This window comes from Thamnophis sirtalis, unplaced genomic scaffold, assembly GCF_051295495.1.
Source record: "Thamnophis sirtalis isolate CommonGarterSnake01/CBP01778 unplaced genomic scaffold, rThaSir2_p1.2 scaffold_1, whole genome shotgun sequence".
Taxonomy (NCBI): Eukaryota; Metazoa; Chordata; class Lepidosauria; order Squamata; family Natricidae; genus Thamnophis; species Thamnophis sirtalis.
This window is the reverse complement of record NW_028261381.1, coordinates 75,070,262-75,091,065: the sequence shown is the minus strand read 5'-3', so window position 1 is coordinate 75,091,065 and position 20,804 is coordinate 75,070,262. Positions and strand designations below refer to the sequence as shown.

Below are 20,804 nucleotides of genomic sequence, written 5' to 3'. Positions count from 1 at the left end.
TTTCTTTTTACCCACAAAATATGGCTTGGGCCTTATTATGAGGGGAAGGTTTATTGTTTTGGGGTTGCCGGGCGGCTGCTCTCTTCCGAGCGGGCTCCCAAAGAGCCGGGCACAGCCTCGGGCGAATGACTGTGTTGTGCTGTCACAGCAGCGCAACACAACAGCCATGAAGCAACCACGCTCACGAGCAGCCACCCGGCAAACCCCCTTTCCAGCCAGGCACAGCACCATTCACTGACCTAGGGGTATCAGCAAGCTGCGTGAGCGCCTGTTCACCCCGCCCAGCTCCCGTGGCTTGGCGCCTTCGAAATGCCAGTGAAAGGCATTCTGCATGGCTGGAAAGGGGGGTTGCATGAGCGGCTGTTGTGCTCCCACTCACGCACCTCCCAGCCTCACAATGCCCTGGCCCAGCTCTCCCTGCAGAGCCAGGGCACCTCCGCTGCTGCCACCGCAGCCATACCAGCATGGCTTTTTCGGCAGCTTCCAAACTGAGTCTTCCAGCAATGGCTGCTCTGGGTGTACATTCTATGGTTGTATGCTCTGCTGGCAGCTGGCCCACCATAGAGTATACGCCCAGAGTGGCCACTGCTGGAAGATGCAGTTTGGAAGCCGCCGAAAAAGCCATGCAGCGGCGGCAGCAGCAGAGGTGCCTAGGCTCTGCAGAGAGAGCTTGGCCAGGGCATCATGAGGCTGGGAGACACGTGAGTGGGAGCTGAACAGCTGCTCATACAACCCCCCTCTCCAGTCATGCAGAGTGCCATTAACTGGCATTTCAAAGGCGCCAAGCTGCGGGAGCCGGGCGGCGGCGAACAGGCGCTCCCGCAGTTTGACGATACCCCTAGGTCAGTGAATGGCGCTGTGCCCAGTTGGAAAGGGGGTTTGCCGGGTGGCTGCTCATGAGCATGGTTGCTTCATGGCAGTTGTGTTGTGCTGCTGTGACAGTGCAACACAGCCATTCGCCCATGAGGCTGTGCCCGGCTCGTTGGGAGCCCGTTTGGAAGAGAGCAGCTACCCGGCAACCCCCCCTCTTCAGCTGGGCACAGCACTGCTCACCAACCTAGCGGTATCCTAAAGGCGCCAAGCAACATGACCACCTTTGCCTTCCCCCCCGGTTCCCATGGCTTGGCACCTTCAGGATACTGCTAGGTTGGTGAGCGGTGCTCTACCTGGGCGGAGGTGGGGGATTGTCCAGGGAGCTTATTTGCAGGGGAGGGCTTATATTTTTGCCCACCAGAAAAATGTGGCATAGCCTTATTATCAGAACATGTCGTATTTTCGGGGAAACACGGTATGTCCAGCAAATCTTTAGAAATTCTATTAAAGACTGCCTTGTCAATCCCTTTACAGATCACATTCCTTAACTTGACTAGACAACTCTTTATTGTTGTTGACTTAAAGGGATTCTAGACATTTAAGGTCAGAGAAACAGCATATGAAGCAATTTGCTGTTTAAATGATCACTTGGAGCAAGATTGAGCCAAACTGAATCATACACAGAGCACAGTTTCCTCATTTTTGTGATTCATGTATTGAGCATTACTGAAAATAGCGTGTCTCTTCAATCTACGGAAAATAGAATGTGGCAGAGTTATGTTTATATTTTACTTAGCACAATTTATAATACAACAGGTAAGGAAGAATTACCGTATTTATCGGCGTATAACACGCAGTTTTAAAACTAAAATTGGAAGCTTAAACCCTGCCTGCGTGTTATACGCCGATCTCAGCCTGGCGGCAGCGTCACACAGACTGTGGAAGGAGCGGGAGAAGGAGGGAACCAAAGAGAGCTTTTACCGAGTCTGCGCCCCACAGCCAGGACCGTCCTGGCGCCTCCAGCCGCGTTTCTTCCTGCAAAGCCATTCGGGCAACCCGAGAGTTCCGCTTGACGCCAGAAGGGCTTTGCAGGAAGAAACGCGGCGTTTCTTGTGTGTGTGTGTGTGTGTGTGTCTGTCTGTCTGTCTCCGCCATCCCCAACCTCTACACCTTGCAGGACTGCTGCGCCTTTGAGAAGCCGGGGTGGGGGGGAGAGGGGGACGGGAACGACGCCTAACCCCCACCCACACAACCCGGTCCCCGGGAATGCCGCTCCCGCCGTTCAGAAACCGAGGGGGAGAAAAGTTCAAAAGCCGCCGGAGCCAGCTGGAAAAGGAGCGACTTTCCCCATTAGCCGGCGCCCTCCGCCAATCCGCAACGGCCTCGCAAGTTAAAAACCGAAGGAAGGCGGCGAGCTCAGCCAAGCGCGGCCAGGCAGCCAGCGGCGCGCACCGGCTTCCCAGCGCAGGGAACTTCTCCGGCGGCTGGGGGGAGGCCGTCAAGCGGAACTCTCGGGTTGCCCGAAGGGCTTTGCAGAAGCCTTTCTGGCGTCAAGCGGAACTCTCGGCAACCCGAGAGTTCCGCTTGACGGCCTCCCCCCAGCCGCCGGAGAAGTTCCCTGCGCTGGGAAGCCGGTGCGCGCCGCTGGCTGCCTGGCCGCGCTTGGCTGAGCTCGCCGCCTTCCTTCGGTTTTTAACTTGCGAGGCCGTTGCGGATTGGCGGAGGGCGCCGGCTAATGGGGAAAGTCGCTCCTTTTCCAGCTGGCTCCGGCGGCTTTTGAACTTTTCTCCCCCTCGGTTTCTGAACGGCGGGAGCGGCATTCCCGGGGACCGGGTTGTGTGGGTGGGGGTTAGGCGTCGTTCCCGTCCCCCTCTCCCCCCCACCCCGGCTTCTCAAAGGCGCAGCAGTCCTGCAAGGTGTAGAGGTTGGGGATGGCGGAGACAGACAGACAGACACACACACACACACACACACACACACACACACAAGAAACGCCGCGTTTCTTCCTGCAAAGCCCTTCTGGCGTCAAGCGGAACTCTCGGGTTGCCCGAAGGGCTTTGCGGGGAAGAAACGCGGCTGGAGGCGCAAGGACGGTCCTGGCTGTGGGGCGCAGACTCGGTAAAAGCCTCTCTTTGGTTCCCTCCTCCTCCTCCTCCTCCTCCTCCTCCTTCTTCTTCTTTCTGGAGCCCCTTCCTCAAAGATTTGGTACCAAAGCAATGGCGGTGAGGAAGTTGTGTCTTTTGGATTTTGCACTGTTGTCTTTTCAATGGTTCTCAGACTGGTTGAACCTTTAGCAGCTGGGGTGATATTCTTTACTGTTAAGGTTACAATTGGATGTGTTGGACAAATCTTAAAAGATGAAACTTTTATTAAAACGTTTGACTTAACTAAAAACGTCTTCCTTTTTCTTCTTCTTAAATATGATTTATTTATTTATTTTTACTTCAGAAGTTTGATGACCGTTGTACAAACTAATCCAACCTAAATGTAGAGGAGGAGAAGAAGGGGGGGGATTTAAAAAGAGCAGAGGAAAAAGAAAAGAAAGCATGAAGAAAACATAAAGAAAGGGATGGGAGGGAGGGAAGGAAGGAAGGCACTTTATGTTGAAACAGAAAATATTATATAAGGAAGAAAATGGAAATAACTTTTTGCTCAAAGAGGTGTTTTTTCATTTCATATTTGCCTTTTAAGAGGAGTTAATGTTATAATTCATGTTCTAATGTTATAAATTTTAATCCAACATTAAGTTCCGAGCTTCCAAGTCATTTATTTTTAATGAAAAAAAATTTTACTCAAATTTTTGTGTTAAAATGGGGGATGCGTGTTATACGCCGGTGCGTGTTATACGCCGATAAATACGGTACTTAGTTTCCAAATACTTTGCATGGCTGAGGAGAGCTGACCACATTACAAGAATGGTATTATTCTTTAATTTGTGTAAAAATAATATAATATGCAAAGACATGATTAATGGAATGTATATTCTTTTCATCGTCCATTCCAAAGTAATGACAATATATTTATAGTGGGTACATGTTATTAAGGTTGGAGAAATATATCTGATTTTATTCTAGAAATTTAGGTGTGTGTAATATAACTGTCACTCTTTATTTGATACAGATTTGCAATTTAAATTGTGACAAATGCCAAGGAACAATTGTGAGGACTGATGGGTGCAAGTGAAACTCTCAGTGAAAAATTGCTCTTAATTTGTGGCTGGTTTAGTAGAAAAGAGTTGTCTCTTAATATTAAATGACTGGGTCTTGGAACAAATGTTGGAATATTAAACTCAATCAGAAATAAAATTATTTTGTTGGCATCTTATTCTTCATGGATAGAATATATTGATCTCACTGAAAAATATCATTCAGGCATATTTATAGTTCAGCATCATTGTGCATACTTTTTTAGCCCAATGAATTGACATAGCAAAATTGTATTTGAGTAATCCATTACACAGATGGAATGATTTTTTGCTTCCATGAGTCAATTGTTCACATTTGTATAACATCCATTTGCTTTATATTTTTATATTTTGGCTTTTATTTTCCTCCCCACTTTCATACAACCATTATGAGAACTAGCAAGAAGAATATTTTTTGTAGTGACACTCTGAGAAGTAAGATGAATGGAAAAGGGAGATAGGCCAGATTCTGGAGAGTCTAAAAATCTATATTCTATCCAGTTTCTTTCAGGAAATGAGCAGGTGATAAGAAAATGTCTGCTGAGGTGCACTAACTGCTTGTGACAAAAGTCAGATTTTCAACATTGCTTTTCAATGTATTTTGTTGGTTATCAGAAGGACCATTACAGGAAGAAATCCTTAATTTTGCAAGAACTGTGGCTTGCTTTTGCTTATACAAAATGCCCAATGCCCTCACTTGCTTTGACTCTCCATTAGGCAAAGTATTAGGTGTTGGAGGATGTGTGGATAAACAGAATTTTTTTGGGGAAAAACACTGTATTAAGATATTTGAACAAATAAATGTAGCCTTCAATTTTTTTAAAAAAACCCTCCTTAATATTTTTGCGTGAAAAAAGTGATACTATTGTTCAGTTTAAATTACGTTCGAGCTTTTAAATTAAAGCTAAATAACCAAACTTTGCTATGTCCTTAAAATGGGTAAGACAATGAGAACAAAAAATAAATGGAGGAAATGGGCCTTGGAGTCAAATCGAATTAGATAGCAGTTTGGTTTTGGGTAATTAAAGAACACTAGCTTATTTGTGATTAGTTGTGGGTGCCGAAGGGGAAGAAAACAGTGTAATTAGTAAGAGACAGGTCAGGGCTCTGTAATAAATCTTTTAGGCTTTTTTTCCTTTTGTTGTTTAAAGACTGCTTTCTTAAAATGGTGTGGCTAATCAAATGCACAACAGATTTCATGTCTCTCCCTCTTAAATCAATCTTTGAACTCTGGATCAGGCCATGACCTTTATGACTGATGGTTGGCCTTCTGGCATCCTTATTCTCAGAATTGTGCTTATATTTTTCAGGCTCACGGTCTCTGTCAAGAATATATGTCACTTTCTTCAGGTTTCTTTTTCCCCCCCGCTGGCTTGAGATATTCAGAATTCTTAATATGTTTTTGTTCTTTTTACTATTCGGAGGTTCCTATGAGTTTCTTTATGAGTTTTCCTTTGCCCTGTCCTTTTTTGATTGGTCAGCTTCCTTACATATTTAATAGTGTAATTAATAATTATGTTTGACTCAATTGGATATGAATATTGAATGTTACCCGTGAAGGGAAGGCTAGAAATACTTTTGGACTATATATATAAAGGTTATTAATAACAATAACAATAAAAAAGAACAAAATTAGACACAGCTAAATTTTAATTATTGGGGGGGAAATGTTATGATATAGGATATAGTTAAATAAAGAAAGGATAATGATAATAAATTATATACATGTATGGGTATAATATAAGGGAATTGTATGTAAATGGTAAACAGGGATTTGGAAAGGAGGATTAGAAAATTTTGTTATTAAATATTATGGATGTTTAGCTAGAATAGGATATGAGGATTTAATGTTAATGGAGGGTTTTATAAATAAGTAAACGAAATGCCAGTATGTGGTTATGTATTAAATCTTGGTATATTTTATGATGAAGGACGTTTAAATAATTATAGTCAAATAAAAGTGGGGGTATGATGATGGTAATATAATAAATATCCGAGTTATTAGAGTTAATATGAATTATATTTGATGACGGTGGAAGAGATGCACAAAAGTCTTTTGTAACCAACTGATACACTTTCTACAGTATGTAAAGAAGAAGGATTTGTATGTTGGTTTTGAAAATAAAAATATATTTTTTAAAAAATAATTATGTTTGACTCCTGGCAGTTGCCTGGACATGTCCCTGTAGTTTTCTCAGCAACATTTCAGAAGTGGCTTGCCATTGTCTGCTTTCTAGGTCTTAGACAAAATGACTGGTCCAAGGTCACCCAATTGGTTTTATGCATAAGATGGGATGAGATCGCACACTCTCCCGCTTTCCAACCTCATACTTTAACCACTACACCGAAGTGGCTCTTGGAGTTCATCGTAAGGTTGGGGTAATTCCTTTCAGCTGCTATCCACTTTTGCCTATCATGCCATTGTATTCAGCATTTTTGTAAACATTTTCAGCTATAGTTGTTAGCAAGCCTCTACTGCATTCTATCCCAAAGGACTTTATCACTGGGTTTCTAGTTTTTTCCCCAGTTTTCTCTTTTTTGCCATACTTAAATAGGTTTGTTGACATTTACTTGTTGGCTCCCTACCTATAAGAAGTCAGCAAAGGCACATTTTTGTATGTGTGTTGTTCATTGGGATAAGGATCAGTAGCAGATTCTGAAGTCTTCTTCTCTTTATTATGTTCCCCTCTTGCTACTTCATCTTGCATCTGGGGAGAGATTTAGAGTGGCTAGCCAGATAACTACCTTTTTAGGTTGTGTAATCTCATAAGTCATATTGTTTACTGCTTTGTTGCATCCTGGAGTAAGGCAAAATAGTCATATCATTTGGGTTGACTCTAAGGCAGTGTTTGTCAACCTTGGTAACTTGAAGATGTATGGACTTCGATTCCCAGATTGCCCAACTAGCATGTCTGGCTTGATAATTCAGGGAGTTGAAGTCAAGACATCTTCAAGTTGCCAAGTTTGAGAAACACTGCTCTAAGCAATTTACCCGTAATAACATATAGCCCAGAAGTAGGGAAGATGCCTGTAATACTTAGTTGATTTATCCTGCAATTTTGATTGATTGGAGCATCCCTTTGTTCATTGCCTACAAGGACTGACCAAACTTAATCTATCACAGTCTCCTGTAGTAATGACCTCTCTGTAGAATCTTTAGGGAGAGAATAAAAAAACTGAAGGGTCCTTAGTGATTTCTGGGCTTGGTTGTTTTCTTGCAGATGTTTCATTACCCAAACTAGACAACAGCATCAATGCTAATAAGGGTTTACTAAGGATTTACAAGAACTGATGATGTTATTTAGTTTGGGCAATGAAATTTCTTCAAGAAAACAATGAAGCTCACAGAACACCAAGGGATCCCTCATTTCAATCCTGAAATAAAAATATTCTCCTTTATTGGTACATAACAGGAAAGTAGCAAATAGAAGCAACAAGGCCTGCACATAGAGGAAGATATTTCATCCAAAACCATTCAAATTTGGAATGAGACACTCTTTACTCATCTTTAAAGGTGGAATCAGGAAGAACAAAGATTTTTTTTGCTAGCTTATTGCTACTTCTTCCCCTCCTAATTTATCATTTGTGGGGATTACGTAATGATACTGCTTCTAAAGGCTTCACTGCAGATTGGCTTTTGGCAACTTTCTCTAGCACTATTAAAACAGCTTTATGCTGCATAACTCCCACTTGCCTCATTGAAGTGGCTGTGATGGAAAAGAAAATGCAAATTGGTAGGAACAACAGGAAGAGGGATGTTTCTGAAGCATAAGCAAAGCAAAGCTGCAGGCTGAACTGTACTTAAAATCTAGGATAAAAATGAAAAGCAAGCAAGACAGTTTTATCTATCTCATAAAAAATGCAGCCTCCCTTATCACCATCTTACCAGAAGTTTGCATAGCTAGATTATTTGGAAGAAACCTTGAAAAGTTCATATAACAATATACAATATTGATGTGGAAGTCTGTTTTTTTTCTCCTTGCCCTTCCTATGCCCTTCCTCATCAAGGTAACTAGAAGCCAAGTATTTGAGGGATTACATGTAGGTCGAGTGTTTCCTAGGGTTGATGTCTCAGGAAAAGGCTTGTTCTTATAAACAAACCCATATGAAGAATTAATGAGAAAAATCATGTAATGAAATGATCTGACCCTGGATTGAAAATAGACTTTTCCAAACAATTGTGGTACAAGGTGGACATTTTTGTAGTACAGATAGTCCTTGACTTATAACTAGTTGCTTAATGACTGTTCAAAGTTATGACACACCAAAAAAGGTACTCATGTTATATTCAGAGTTCTGGGAACTGGGCCCCCACTAGTCACGTGATCCCATTTTGAGCAGCCCATATTTACAGCTGTTTACAGCATCCCATGGTCACACGACTGCAATTTATGTCAGTTTTTGCCAGAGATTGGAGTTCCAGAGCAAAAACAAAACCCAAAACCATTGTGGCATTCACTTAATAGCACATATTTGCTTAATGACTGATGATTCACTTAATGATGCTGCAAAAAAAAATCAGGTCTGTCGCATGATAACCATTTGAGAATTGGTATGTCTTACAACAGTGACGTGCAGTCAGGGGAGGTAGGGGAGGCAGGGCCTCACCACTGTCATCATGAAAAGAAAAAAAAATTAAAAGGAAAAAGGCTGAGGTAGTTGCTGCCAGAGTCACAGGGGATAACTCTGCTTAGTGCTTAGCTCTTTAAAAAAGCCTCTAAAAAGTGCCCTCTACAGGAGGAGGCGGGAGAACCATGTGCCTCATTTAGTCTATCTTTATGGGAGGGACGCCTCTATGTCGGACACAGCGGCAGGGCTTTTGGATGCCCCGGCACTGTGTCCGCCTTGGAGGCAGGACGCCTCTATGTCGGACACAGCAGCAGGGCATTTGGACGCCCCGGCGCTGTGTCCGCCATAGAGGCAGGACGCCTCTATGTCGGACACAGCAGCAGGGCAGCTTTTGCCTCTAGCGCTGAAGCAGCAGGGCGGCTTTTGCCTGCTGCGCTAGAGGCAAAAGCCGCCCTGCTGCTATGTCCGACATAAAGGCATCCCGCTTCTATGGCAGACACAGTGCCGGGACATCCAAAAGCCCTGCCACTGTGTCCTGCACCGGGGCGGCAGGGCAGCTTTTGCCCGCTTGCCTCACCAACCATAAACCTCACTGCACGTCACTGTCTTACAATCATAATTCCGGAATAATTATGATTATAAGTTAAAGACTACCGGTATTAAATAGCCATCCTTTTGATCCACCGTGTAAGAAAATTTATAAGAAAAAAAAGTCAAAAACTACAGGGAGGTCCCCACCATAACACTGTCAGTGAAGAAAGACAAACATAATATTCAGAAACAAGATTCTGTAGTCTAACCCTTTGCTCATTGGCAAAATTAATCTGAGTCCTGTTCTGAATCTGTAATATAGTCTGTTTCTTGTCTGTGAGCTGCCATAATGGGCTTAACAAACATTTCAAATCCTTTCTGAAAATTCACCTTTAGCATCATTTCCTACTCATAATTCAATGCAATTGAAGAAACTGCATCTTATTTCCCTGATTAATCCTATCTCTATTCCATTCTTCCCTCTCTTGTTTTCACTTAACCTCTATTTAGACTTAAGCTCTTTAGGACGGAACCTTATACCTGGTTTTTGTAGAATATTAGTCATGGAATGGAATGGAATGAAATCATTGGAGAGTTGGAAGGGACCTTGGAGGTCTTTTAGACCAACCCCCTGCTCAGGCAGGAAACCTTCCATTCCATTCCACTCCACTCCATTTCAGACAAATGGTTGTCCAATCCCTTCTTAAAAACTTCCAGTATTGGCACATTCACAATTTCTGGAGATTGAATGAATAAATGAATAATCCTTCCATTTTTTTCTTTTCTTTGACAGAACTAGTGAGTTAGGAATGTTTACCAAGAAAGATTTTGATCAGCTGGCTCCAGTGGTGGACAGTTTCAGCCTCATGACATATGATTACTCGTCACAATTGGGGTAAGGCAAAATGTACAGGTACAACAGCACTAAGAACTGAGCTGGGGTTCAGCTGAAGGTCACATTCATCCTGTTTCTGAATAGTAATAAGATAACTGATTGAGTATAACTCTAAAAACATTCTCCTAAAATGTTTGTATATCAACAATCTTAGGTCTCTTAGAGGCAGCTCTTTATACTAGTGTATTGCATATGTATCACCCCTGCTCCTAAATATGTTTATATTAAAATTTACATATTTTTTAATCTTTTCCCTCCAACCAAGGAAGGAGATGCGACCAAAAAGCTTAATCAATATGAACTGAATTAATCACCGACAATTAAAATTATTTGTTGTTTGTAAAATTATTTGATTCTATACTTGACTGTAAATATACACTCCCCCCCCCTCACAAATTATTTTCTTGCATGTTTACTTTGTTGTCAGTTTGGTTCGGTAGCTCTTATTTCCAAATACACTTAGGACTTTAGCCCAGTTAACTTCCTAGACACATTTTCTTCTTGTTCCCATCTGTATATAATAAGCATCTTCAGTGGAGAAGCTGTTTGCCTAGATTGAGCCGGCTTAAAGATTGGCAGCAGGAAGACAGGATAGAGATAATAAGTACTCAATGCTCAATAATAATATAGATAATATACTGTAAGTATTTAAATATACATCACTCATTAGCTCAGTTGAAGCAGTGAAAACATTCATTATAAAATGCATAATAAATGTATTCCCTTTGGCTTGTATAATATCTAACTTTTTATTATTGATTTCACTTTGGTAAGGAGATTCCTAAAAATACATGTTTGTATACTGCTTGTGAAAAGCGAAAGAAGAAAGCAATTCTTTTACATTTTCTTTCATCTCTGCTTGGAAGCAATTCTGATAGATACATCTTCTTTCTATTTTATCAAGCCCTATCTTAAAACTTTTAGCTTCTTATTTTAACTGTCAGCTAAATATACACATAGGATAAAAGAAATCATTCTGCAACTGGTCCAGGGAAATACAAATCGAATTCCATGTTGATAAAATATACTTTTAACATAACTGCTATCTCCAGCCAGTGGTGGACACATTAAAGGACACAAAAATGTAATACAGAAGCAGATTGTAAAACATGAAGCAGCAGCCATTTCAAAAAGAATTTTACCCAAAACGCCTGAAGGATCTATACTGGAAAAATCCAGTGCACAGATGAATATTTCAAAAACCCTTTATAGATGAAGATTGTTATAGCCACATTTACATATGTGTGAATCTAATATTTTAGAATTGTAGAGGGAGAGATTGTGAATAGCACTTTTTAAGAATTTTTTTCATAAAATTACTGTCTTTTTTCAGATCAGTTTTCTTTATAATAAAATATATATCTTCCCTTTCTTGAGAAAAAATGCCCCAAATGGCATATAATATTGTAAAATACAGTAAACTAAAATCAACAACAAAAAGGCAGTTTCAGAAATGGTAGAAAGTAGCACAAAAATAAACAGGATGGATGGATGGATACTGTGGTAAAACAATTTTTCTACCTTTTTTTAACTTTGGAAAATACTGATTTTAGAGTAGAATCTTGTTAAACACGATTCTACTTTTGGGGGGAATTTTACAATTTGAATCTTAATTTCTTTCTTCCCCATTTTACAGGTCTGGCCCCAATGCCCCACTGCTTTGGGTGCAAGCTTGTATTGAAATGCTGGATCCAGAATCCAAATGGAGGAAAAAAATTCTTCTGGGGCTGAATTTTTATGGCATGGATTATTCAAGTAATGTAAGAGACCCCATAGTTGGCAACAGGCAAGTTTTCAAAGTCTTGAGTTTTCTGAAAACATTATATGTATGTATAAAGTGGAATGTATATATACGGTATATATTTTGTATGCATGTATATATCTCTAGAAATCTGGGTACAGTTAACCATAGTATCCCATGGTGGCTCACATGGTTAGGATGCTGAGTTCACAATCAGCAAGCCCATATTTGAGACTCAAGTATTGCTGTGTGATGGGGTGAGCTCCCATCATTCACTCCATCTCCTGCAAACCTAGCAGTTTGAAAGTATGCAAACGCGAGTAGATAAATAAGTACCACTTTGGTGGCACATTAACTGGGGCATGAAAGGAGCATCTGCTGGGCAACAGTGATGACACCAGCTAATTTTTTCAATCTGGAAGCACCGTGGTGGCAATGTTCCCTCTAATTTTTTTTCAATGTGTGCAGAAAAGTATAGTGTTTGAGCGACATATTTTCATGCCTGAGCACCTGAATTTTTTTAGCCATAATTGCCATAAGAGCAGATGTTGGTGAGGGGGGCAAGGAGGAAAAGGGTCCCCTCCCTCTCCCTCAGACCCCCAGGAAGGAAGAAAGGGAAGGGAGGGGGAGGGAAAGGAAAGGAAATGGGAAAGAAGAAAAGGAAAGGATGAAGAAGTGAGGGGAAGGGAAGGGAAAAGAAAAAAATAAGGGAAAAGGAAATAAGGAAAGGAAAAGAGACAGGAAATGAAAAGAGAAAGGAAAGGAAAAAGGAAAGGAAATGGAAAAGAAGGAAAGGAAATGAGAAAGAAAAAATGAAAGGATGAAGAAGGGAGGGAAAGGGAAGGGAAGGGGAAAGAAAAAAAGGAAAAGGAAATAAGGAAAGGAAAAGGAAAAAGAAAAGGGAAAGGAAGATAGAAGGACAGAAAGGGAAAGGAAAGAGTGGAATGGATTGGTACTGCTCAAAAATCAAGTCTCAAGATCCCGTGGACCCCTTTGGCTCAGGCAGTCCAACTCCACGCTGCTTCCTTCTCTCCGCAAAGTGAAGGGATCGCACAAAGGCTGCTGAGCCCAGAACGGGCCTTCAGACGACAAAATGCCTGAAAAATGTGTTATTGTAGAAAAAAACAGGACACGCAAGCCAGCTCTTCAGGGAAGGAATAGTTTATTGCGCAGGTCCAGAGACAAAGGCCTGAACCCCGAATGACATCAGGAAATTCCTTTCTATAGTCCTTAGCCTTTAGCTAAGCCACCTGCTAGATTTTGGATACACCCCCAAGATGTGCCCTTGAATTACAGTAAAATTATGTCTACAGGAAGTAATAATACATAGTCAGCTAACAGCCAACATAGCATACATTTGAGGAAGTAAATTGTGTCCTTTCAGACAGTTTTTACAGTCAAGCCAGCAGATATATTAAAATAGAGACTTTTGCTACAGCAGCTTTTATGTGCAGACTTCCTAAAGGTGAACGTTTGCAATTTCTATATATGAACAGCTAAAGCTTAATATCATGAGACCCTAGTTTGGTTCAGGCTTGAGGCCTACTCTGGTTCAGCATGCTCTCTCAGTGTGATGTGCAGAGAAATGCAGGCTACAACCAGCAAATCACGTTTTCCCAGGAACCAACGAAGCCCCAGAGGACCAATGGGAATTCTTCCTTCTGCAGCACCATCAGTCTCTGGGCAGAGTCTTCCTTGACTTCACCCACTGGAGGAGAGAGTTCGGTGCAGAGAGAGGAGGGAGGGAGGGAAAATATTTTAAGTCATATTTTAAGACATTAAAAAAAAACCTGTGCGGCAGTTGGAAACTGCTGCGCGGTGTTTTCTTGTTACATGCGCAGCCGTGCAGCTTAGAGGGAATATTGCTTGGTGCTTCTAATACAAACACTAATGTGACCAAAATATCCAAAGCAAAGGAAAAGAGGGATGATTTTTTCTTCCTGCATACTCATGCCTGTCCTGTAGTCGTTTTTAACTTCTTGGCTCTAATACCAGAAATGTCCCAAGAATGTAAAAAAGTGACTATAGCAACAGTTGACCAGCATCAGATTAGATTTAGCAAGCATTGGAGTTCAACCAGTGGTGGGATTCAGCCAGTTTGCACCACTTTGGGGAGAACCGGTTGTTAACTTTCTGAGCAGTTTGGTCAACTGGTTGTTGGAAGAAATCATTATGGCAGAGAACCGGTTGTTAAATTATTTGAATCCCACTACTGGGTTGAACACTATATTTCTCTTCTTCAATCTGTTCCCTTAATGGTGTATGTATGACCACATATTCTATTTCTTAGGCATGTAGAAAGAACAATGTTTCTACTGCTATATTGTTTATTTGGGGCATAGATCTTGCCAGTTATGTTTAAATGGCTATTCCTCTTTCCCCCCTAACATCCAACAATTTATTCCAATTACTGTGGGTTTGTCTATCTCTTTTCTATATCAATCCATTGTTTCTTAGCTTCCAGAGAACCCTTAGTTCTTATCTCAATTGGTAGTAGAGTGAAACTGGTTGGAAAAAGCAAATTTCCTCTTCCACAGAAGGTTGGACCAAAGGAAAGGGAAACCAGATCATCACAGTCTATTGGCACAATCTTTCACTGAAGTGCAAGATTGAAATGAAACTTCTTGAACTGTATAGTTCTTCTCTCTACTGTACCCATGAAACACACATAAGAACAAGCTCTTGTTCCATTTGGCACTGAAAGGGCTTTCCATTAAAATGCTGTGAAGCAGATCAAGGTGACATGTTTAATAATATGGAAATTTTACTTCTGCAGTGAAACTTTACAAAGCCAAGTCCTTTTGCATTTCTGAATATCACTAGCAATTTCTAAATACCACTTCTGCTGACTAATCTAAAGCACATTTAATGTGTATGCTACAGATCAGCGCAAATGATTTTTGAAGAATTTGGTCCTTTGAATAGTCATCTGTATTGTCAGAACATACAGATTCTGCTAAATGTAGGAATTAACATATTTTGGAAAAGTAAGATTGCACCCAGCCTTCTGTGGCATGCATTGCTATCTTCCCATTTCAATGTTGTTTTTGTTTTTCTTTAACACCAGAAGTTGAAAACTGATTTTACACAAGTCTGATTCCCTGTACTAAAAGCAAAGAAATCGCCTATGCTAAAGCAAACAATGTCAAACATCTTATAGACTATTTTCAAAACAGTTGCCAATTTATTGGTGGCTTTTGTTCCAAAAAGAGCATCTGAAGATGCATTTGCAGCATTATTAAGTAAGGGTTGTTTGCAAGAGTAAATTAGTGAAGAAAAAAATGAGGAGTATCTATGCAGTAACAGAATGTGCCTCAAATATCAGATATTATAATAAGCTGTTAAGAATGCTTTTTAAAAAAATGAACTGATTATAGTTGGGTTGTAATTCCGTATTCAGAGCATATTCAGAGTAAACGTGTGTGTGTGTGTGTGTGTAAAGATATATATATATATATATATATATATATATATATATATATATATATATATATATGTGTGTGTGTGTGTGTGTGTGTGTGTGTGTGTGTGTGTGTGTGTGTGTGTGTGTGTGTGTGTGTTTTTATTTGTGCTGATAAATAAATAAAGATAAATAAATAAATCAGCACAAATAAAAACACAAATATAACAAAGGCAACAGTAAAAATATTGGGTTTCTGTCTGGATGGACTCTTGTGACGAGCCTAATGACAGAGAGTGGAAGTGTGACCTTCCTCCCACACTTGGGCATACCAGGGGTTGTGACTTTAAGTATATATATATATATATATATATATATATATATATATATATATATATATATATATATATATATATATATATATATATATATATATATATATATATATATATATATATATATATATATATATATATATATGATAGGTTGTTAGAAGTAATCTAGCAGTGTAGCTGAGTAAGCAGAGTGACAATCTCCTGCTTTGCATTGCAGCTTTATTTTCTGACATACGAAGAAAATCAGGCACCCACAGAGTTGCTGTTGTAGAGATTCTGAGGAATTACCATTGATTCAAAGATAATTTTGATACACAAATTAGAAATGCGGGGGGCGGGGACACTACAGTATAGATTATTTCATTCGCAGTAGCTCAGAGTGTCGCCATTAAAGAGAAAATTATAAGGAGAAAAATGATTGTGTACTTCCAGTGCAATATTAGCACATACAGAATCATTCACAGCTCTTCAGCTAAGCAAGCTCATTATATGATGAGAAGATTTGCCTCCCTTTTCATCCCACCTTCATGTCCACCCAGTGATGTGTTTCTCTGTTGTTTTGTTATGATCTAGCAAAATAGGTTTGAGGCTTGTTTTAATGGTATTTACTACTGTTACAGCAAACTTACATGAATGGATGTAAGATTGCTTGATTGAAAAGGCGCCCTCAGAGTGAAGCATGAGGCAGATGTTACAAGGAACATTCTCTGGGTGGCAGGAGGATAACAGGTAAAATTAGTTGAAGCAATGATGTAATAATGGCAATGGGTGGCCCTCTAAAGCTATGTTCTCAACCTTAGTGTGCTGCCTCAAATTGAAGTCTACACATCATACAGTTGCCAAGGTTGAGAAACACAGCTTTAGGCAGTGGATAGTAACACAGAAATTGTACTATACACCCCCACCTCATCTGCTACTTAAGTCATCCTGAACAGGAAGGAATGGTAAAATAAAATAAAGCATTTTTATTTTACAAAGTTACTCTTAGAAGGTATGAGGGTATATGATTTGGGTTTTTAAATTTTGTTAAATGGATATTTCCTAAGTCGGATGCTGGGAAGCTTATCCAGGCATCCATATGACTCATTGTTTTGCAGTACTTGTTTCTGTAAATTGTCTCATTAATTTATTGCGCTAGTAGTTGGAAAAGAGCAGGGACATTAGACAAAAGTACAGGTGAAACTCAAAAAATTAGAATATCATGCAAAAGTTCATTTATTTCAATAATGCAAATTAAAAGGTGAAACTAATATATGAAATAAGACTCATTACATCCAAAGCAAGATAGTTCAAGCCGTGATTTGTCATAATTGTGATGATTATGGCTTACAGCTTATGAAAACCCCAAATCCACCATCTCAGAAAATTAGAATATTACATGCAATCAATAAAACAAAGATTGTACATAGAACAATATCGGACCTCTGAAAAGTATAAGCATGCATATGTACTCAGCACTTGGTTTGGGTCCCTTTTGCAGCAATTACTGCCTCAGTGCGGCGTGGCATGGAAGCTATCAGCCTGTGGCACTACTGAGGTGTTATGGAAGACCAGGATGCTTCAGCTCTTCTGCATTGTTTGGTCTCATGTCTCTCATCTTTCTCTTGGCAATGCCCCATAGATTTTCTATGGGGTTCAGGTCAGGCGAATTTGCTGGCCAATCAAGCACAGTAATCCAACAGTCATTGAACCAGGTTTTGATGCTTTTGGCAGTGTGGGCAGCTGGAAAATGAAGTCAGCATCCCCATAAAACTCATCTGTGGAAAGAAGCAGGAAGTGTTCCAAAATCTCCTGGTAGACGGCTGCGTTGACCCTGATCTTAATGAAGCACAGTGGTCCAAAGTCCTCTTGCTCAGTGGTCCAAAGTCCTCTTTTCTGATGAGAGCAACTTTTGCCAAAAACACCAAAAACTGGTTCAGTGACCGTGGGATTACCGTGCTTGATTGGCCTCTCCATTCTTCCTCCATACTCTGGGTCCTTGGTTTCCAAATGAGATGCAAAAGTTGCTCTCATCAGAAAAGAGGACTTTGGACCACTGTGCTTCATTAAGACCAATAGCAATAGCAATAGCAATAGCAGTAGACTTATATACCGCTTCATAGGCCTTTCAGGCCTCTCTAAGCGGTTTACAGAGAGTCAGCATATTGCCCCCAACAATCTGGGTCCTCATTTTACCCACCTCGGAAGGATGGAAGGCTGAGTCAACCCTGAGCCGGTGAGATTTGAACCGCTGACCTGCTGATCTAGCAGTAGCCTGCAGGGTCAACACAGCCGTCCAGGGTCAACACAGCCATCTACCAGGAGATTTTGGAGCACTTCATGCTTCCTTCCGCAGACGAGCTTTATGGGGATGCTGACTTCATTTTCCAGTTGCCCACACTGCCAAAAGCACCAAAACCTGGTTCAATGACTGTTGGATTACTGTGTTTGATTGGCCAGCAAACTCACCTGACCTGAACCCTATAGAGAATCTATGGGGCATTGCCAAAATAAAGATGAGAGACATGAGGCCGAACAATGCAGAAGAGCTGAAGGCCGCTATTGAAGCATCCTGTTCTTCCATAACACCTCAGCAGTGTGACAGGCTGATAGCTTCCATGCCACGCCGCATTGAGGCAGTAATTGCTGCAAAAGGGACCCAAACCAAGTACTGAGAGCATATGCATGCTTATACTTTTCAGAGGTCCGATATTGTTCTATGTACAATCCTTGTTTTATTGATTGCATGTAATATTCCAATTTTCTGAGATTGTGGATTTTGGGTTTTTATGAGCTGTACGCCGTAATCATCACAATTATGACAAATCACGGCTTGAACTATCTTGCTTTGCATGTAATGAGTCTTATCTCCTATATTAGTTTTACCTTTTAAGTTGCATTACTGAAATAAATGAGCTTTTGCACGATATTCTAATTTTTCGAGTTTCACTTGTATATTCTACCTAGCAAAGAAAGGAGACAGATAGAAAGTAAGAGGAATATCTAGCTAAAAGTCCCAATCTGATATTGGAAGCTCACATCTGTTTTGAGCTAGAGCCCTTCTGGTTTGCAATTTTTGCTTCTTTTTCATGTACAAGATTAGCTATAAACAATGGGCCCTTGAGTCTTCATATAGAAAACAGATATAAATTAAAATTAGAAATCCCTATTGTCAATATTTATTTAATAGTGATTTCGTTTTACTTTGTACTTGACAATGAGAACTATAAGCAAAAATGTAAATTTTCTATCTCTTTTTGCCTGCATATACATCACTGGATTTCGCCAAAAGATAGAGATAGAGAGGGGAGGAGGGAGGGAGGAAGGAATTTAAAGTGATATCATGGTAGGATATATAAAGATGTATAATAATAGCTTATTCCCACATGTAAGCTAAATGGTGTGATAGAGTTCCTATTTTTCTTGCAACAATGAAGACTGGATATTGTTTTCAACAGAATTCTGTAGGGCAGCTCAGCATGTGCCAACAAGCTATATTCTGGGGTTACTTCTGAGATTAAAGTATTGTTTAGCTAAGATCCATAAAGGGTATTGTTTAGCTAAGATCCATAAAGGGATTTCATTAATGGTCTTGTCTTCTTCTCTTTTTCTTGGCAGCATATTCTTATGAGATCACTAGCTATAAACTAAGGAATCCAAATTGCATTTCATTTAATATTCAATTAATAAGTTTATCCTAACTGAATATATGTTAGGAGAAATATTTCGAAAATCCTTATGTTGTTATTTCCTCCTTATGGTGATTAAATATCTGCCTAGACAGCTACGTTGAAACCTTTTTTAAGTTTTAGCCAAATTGATTATTTCTGCATCTTCTAAATTATTCTTATTTTCTGAGGTCTGTCCATTCTATATATGAGATCTTTCCTCCCACCTTTAGAAGAAAATAAAATGTTCAAAATGAAATTTCAGGGCATGTATCCTTAGTTGCTGCTTCTCCTACATGTGTGGTTGCTCTGAATTTGATTGCACCATTTTCTTTTTGTGTCTTAATTTCTATCATTTCTAATGATAAACAATGTCTCAATCTAACACATTTAATTGCCACATCAATAGGTATAACTGTAATTTTAAAAATACATGAGCCTTTATAATTAAGCACATTCACAGTCTGATATAATTGGAATTTATTCAGAAGGATTCATTACACTAATTGTCTTTGCCCTGTAATGTTTATTCATTTGGGCACAGCTGATCTTCAGTTCTAGTGGCTAGAAACAAGCAAAACTCCTTTAGGTTACAGGTATGCTTAAAGGACTATGTCCTCTGACAAAAGGGTCTCCTTTTTCTGTGTTTTGCTACAAACCTGACCTTGGTGAAATCAAAATAGGTGTTCTCTTTTTACTAATTTAATTTTTTAAATTAATTATTATAGGCGCTATAATTTTGAGGGGGCAAAATAAAACTAAATTCATGTGTACCAGTAACTCATGTTTCTTACTTTTACCTTTGTTGGTATATGTTTACCAAAACCTTTTGTCTGAAAAATTCGGTATTATCCTGTCTTTCTGAAACTTTTAAAATCTAATAGGACGTGAAGGCAATGATGTTTATGCCACCGAGTTGCAAATATGTGTATTTCCAACTTAATACTCTTTTATTACCTATGCTGCTTCCACATGGTAATAAGTTTATGGATTCAATTTCTTTGGGAGGAGGTCATCCAAGAGCTGTACAGTGTCTGTGTTACTAAGATTATTTTTTCATATGTGCTAGCTGAGAATGGGATAAATGTCCACATAATTGACATCCTAATAGATTTCTGTTTTCTTACCTGTTGCAACAGATAAGCTTCTAGAGTCCATTTTCTTTGTGATTTATTTGAACATCTCAGCTTTTGTTTTGACGGTGCACTTCTTGAAATTCAGGACTGAATTCCAGAAATCTAAAAAAGCTCCCTAACTAGCCATAGGGTAGGAATTTCCAAGTGTTCTTAACAGAACGGTTGACATTAAATCATGTTGATACCATACTGAAGTATGTAATCTTTGGTTTTGTAAATGATTTTGCTTGGAACTGTTTAGTCCGGATTTCTGAAACTTAAGAGTAATGGGAACGCTTGAAATTCTGTGAGTACTCATAAAGGTAAATGCAAGGTAAAGTTTCTCCGAGCACATATGTACTAGTCATTCCTTACTCAAGGGGGCGGTGCTCATCTCTGTTTCTTTTTTTTTTAAAGTAATCTTTATTAGTTATACATTTTTTTAAGAGTAAAACATACAACTACAAATACAATTTTAAACATACAACCCCCCTCCCCTCCCCTCCCCCCCCCCGCAGTGACAGTCATTCACAGCCCAACTTTTTTCTTTCCTTCCTCATTGTTAGGTCTCTAA

The 20,804-nt window shown here is 39.9% G+C and overlaps 1 protein-coding gene across 2 annotated transcripts in view; it reads left to right on the top strand.

The window, feature by feature from the left end:
• Positions 1-20,804, top strand: part of CHID1 (chitinase domain containing 1) — a 115,122-nt gene that overhangs the window by 44,458 nt on the left and 49,860 nt on the right. For both annotated transcript variants that reach the window (XM_087716384.1, XM_014058559.2), the window contains 2 exons: positions 9,891-9,992; positions 11,629-11,778. In XM_087716384.1, coding sequence (XP_087572510.1) covers positions 9,891-9,992; positions 11,629-11,778 — 252 coding nt within the window. The remainder of the gene's footprint in view (positions 1-9,890; positions 9,993-11,628; positions 11,779-20,804) is intronic.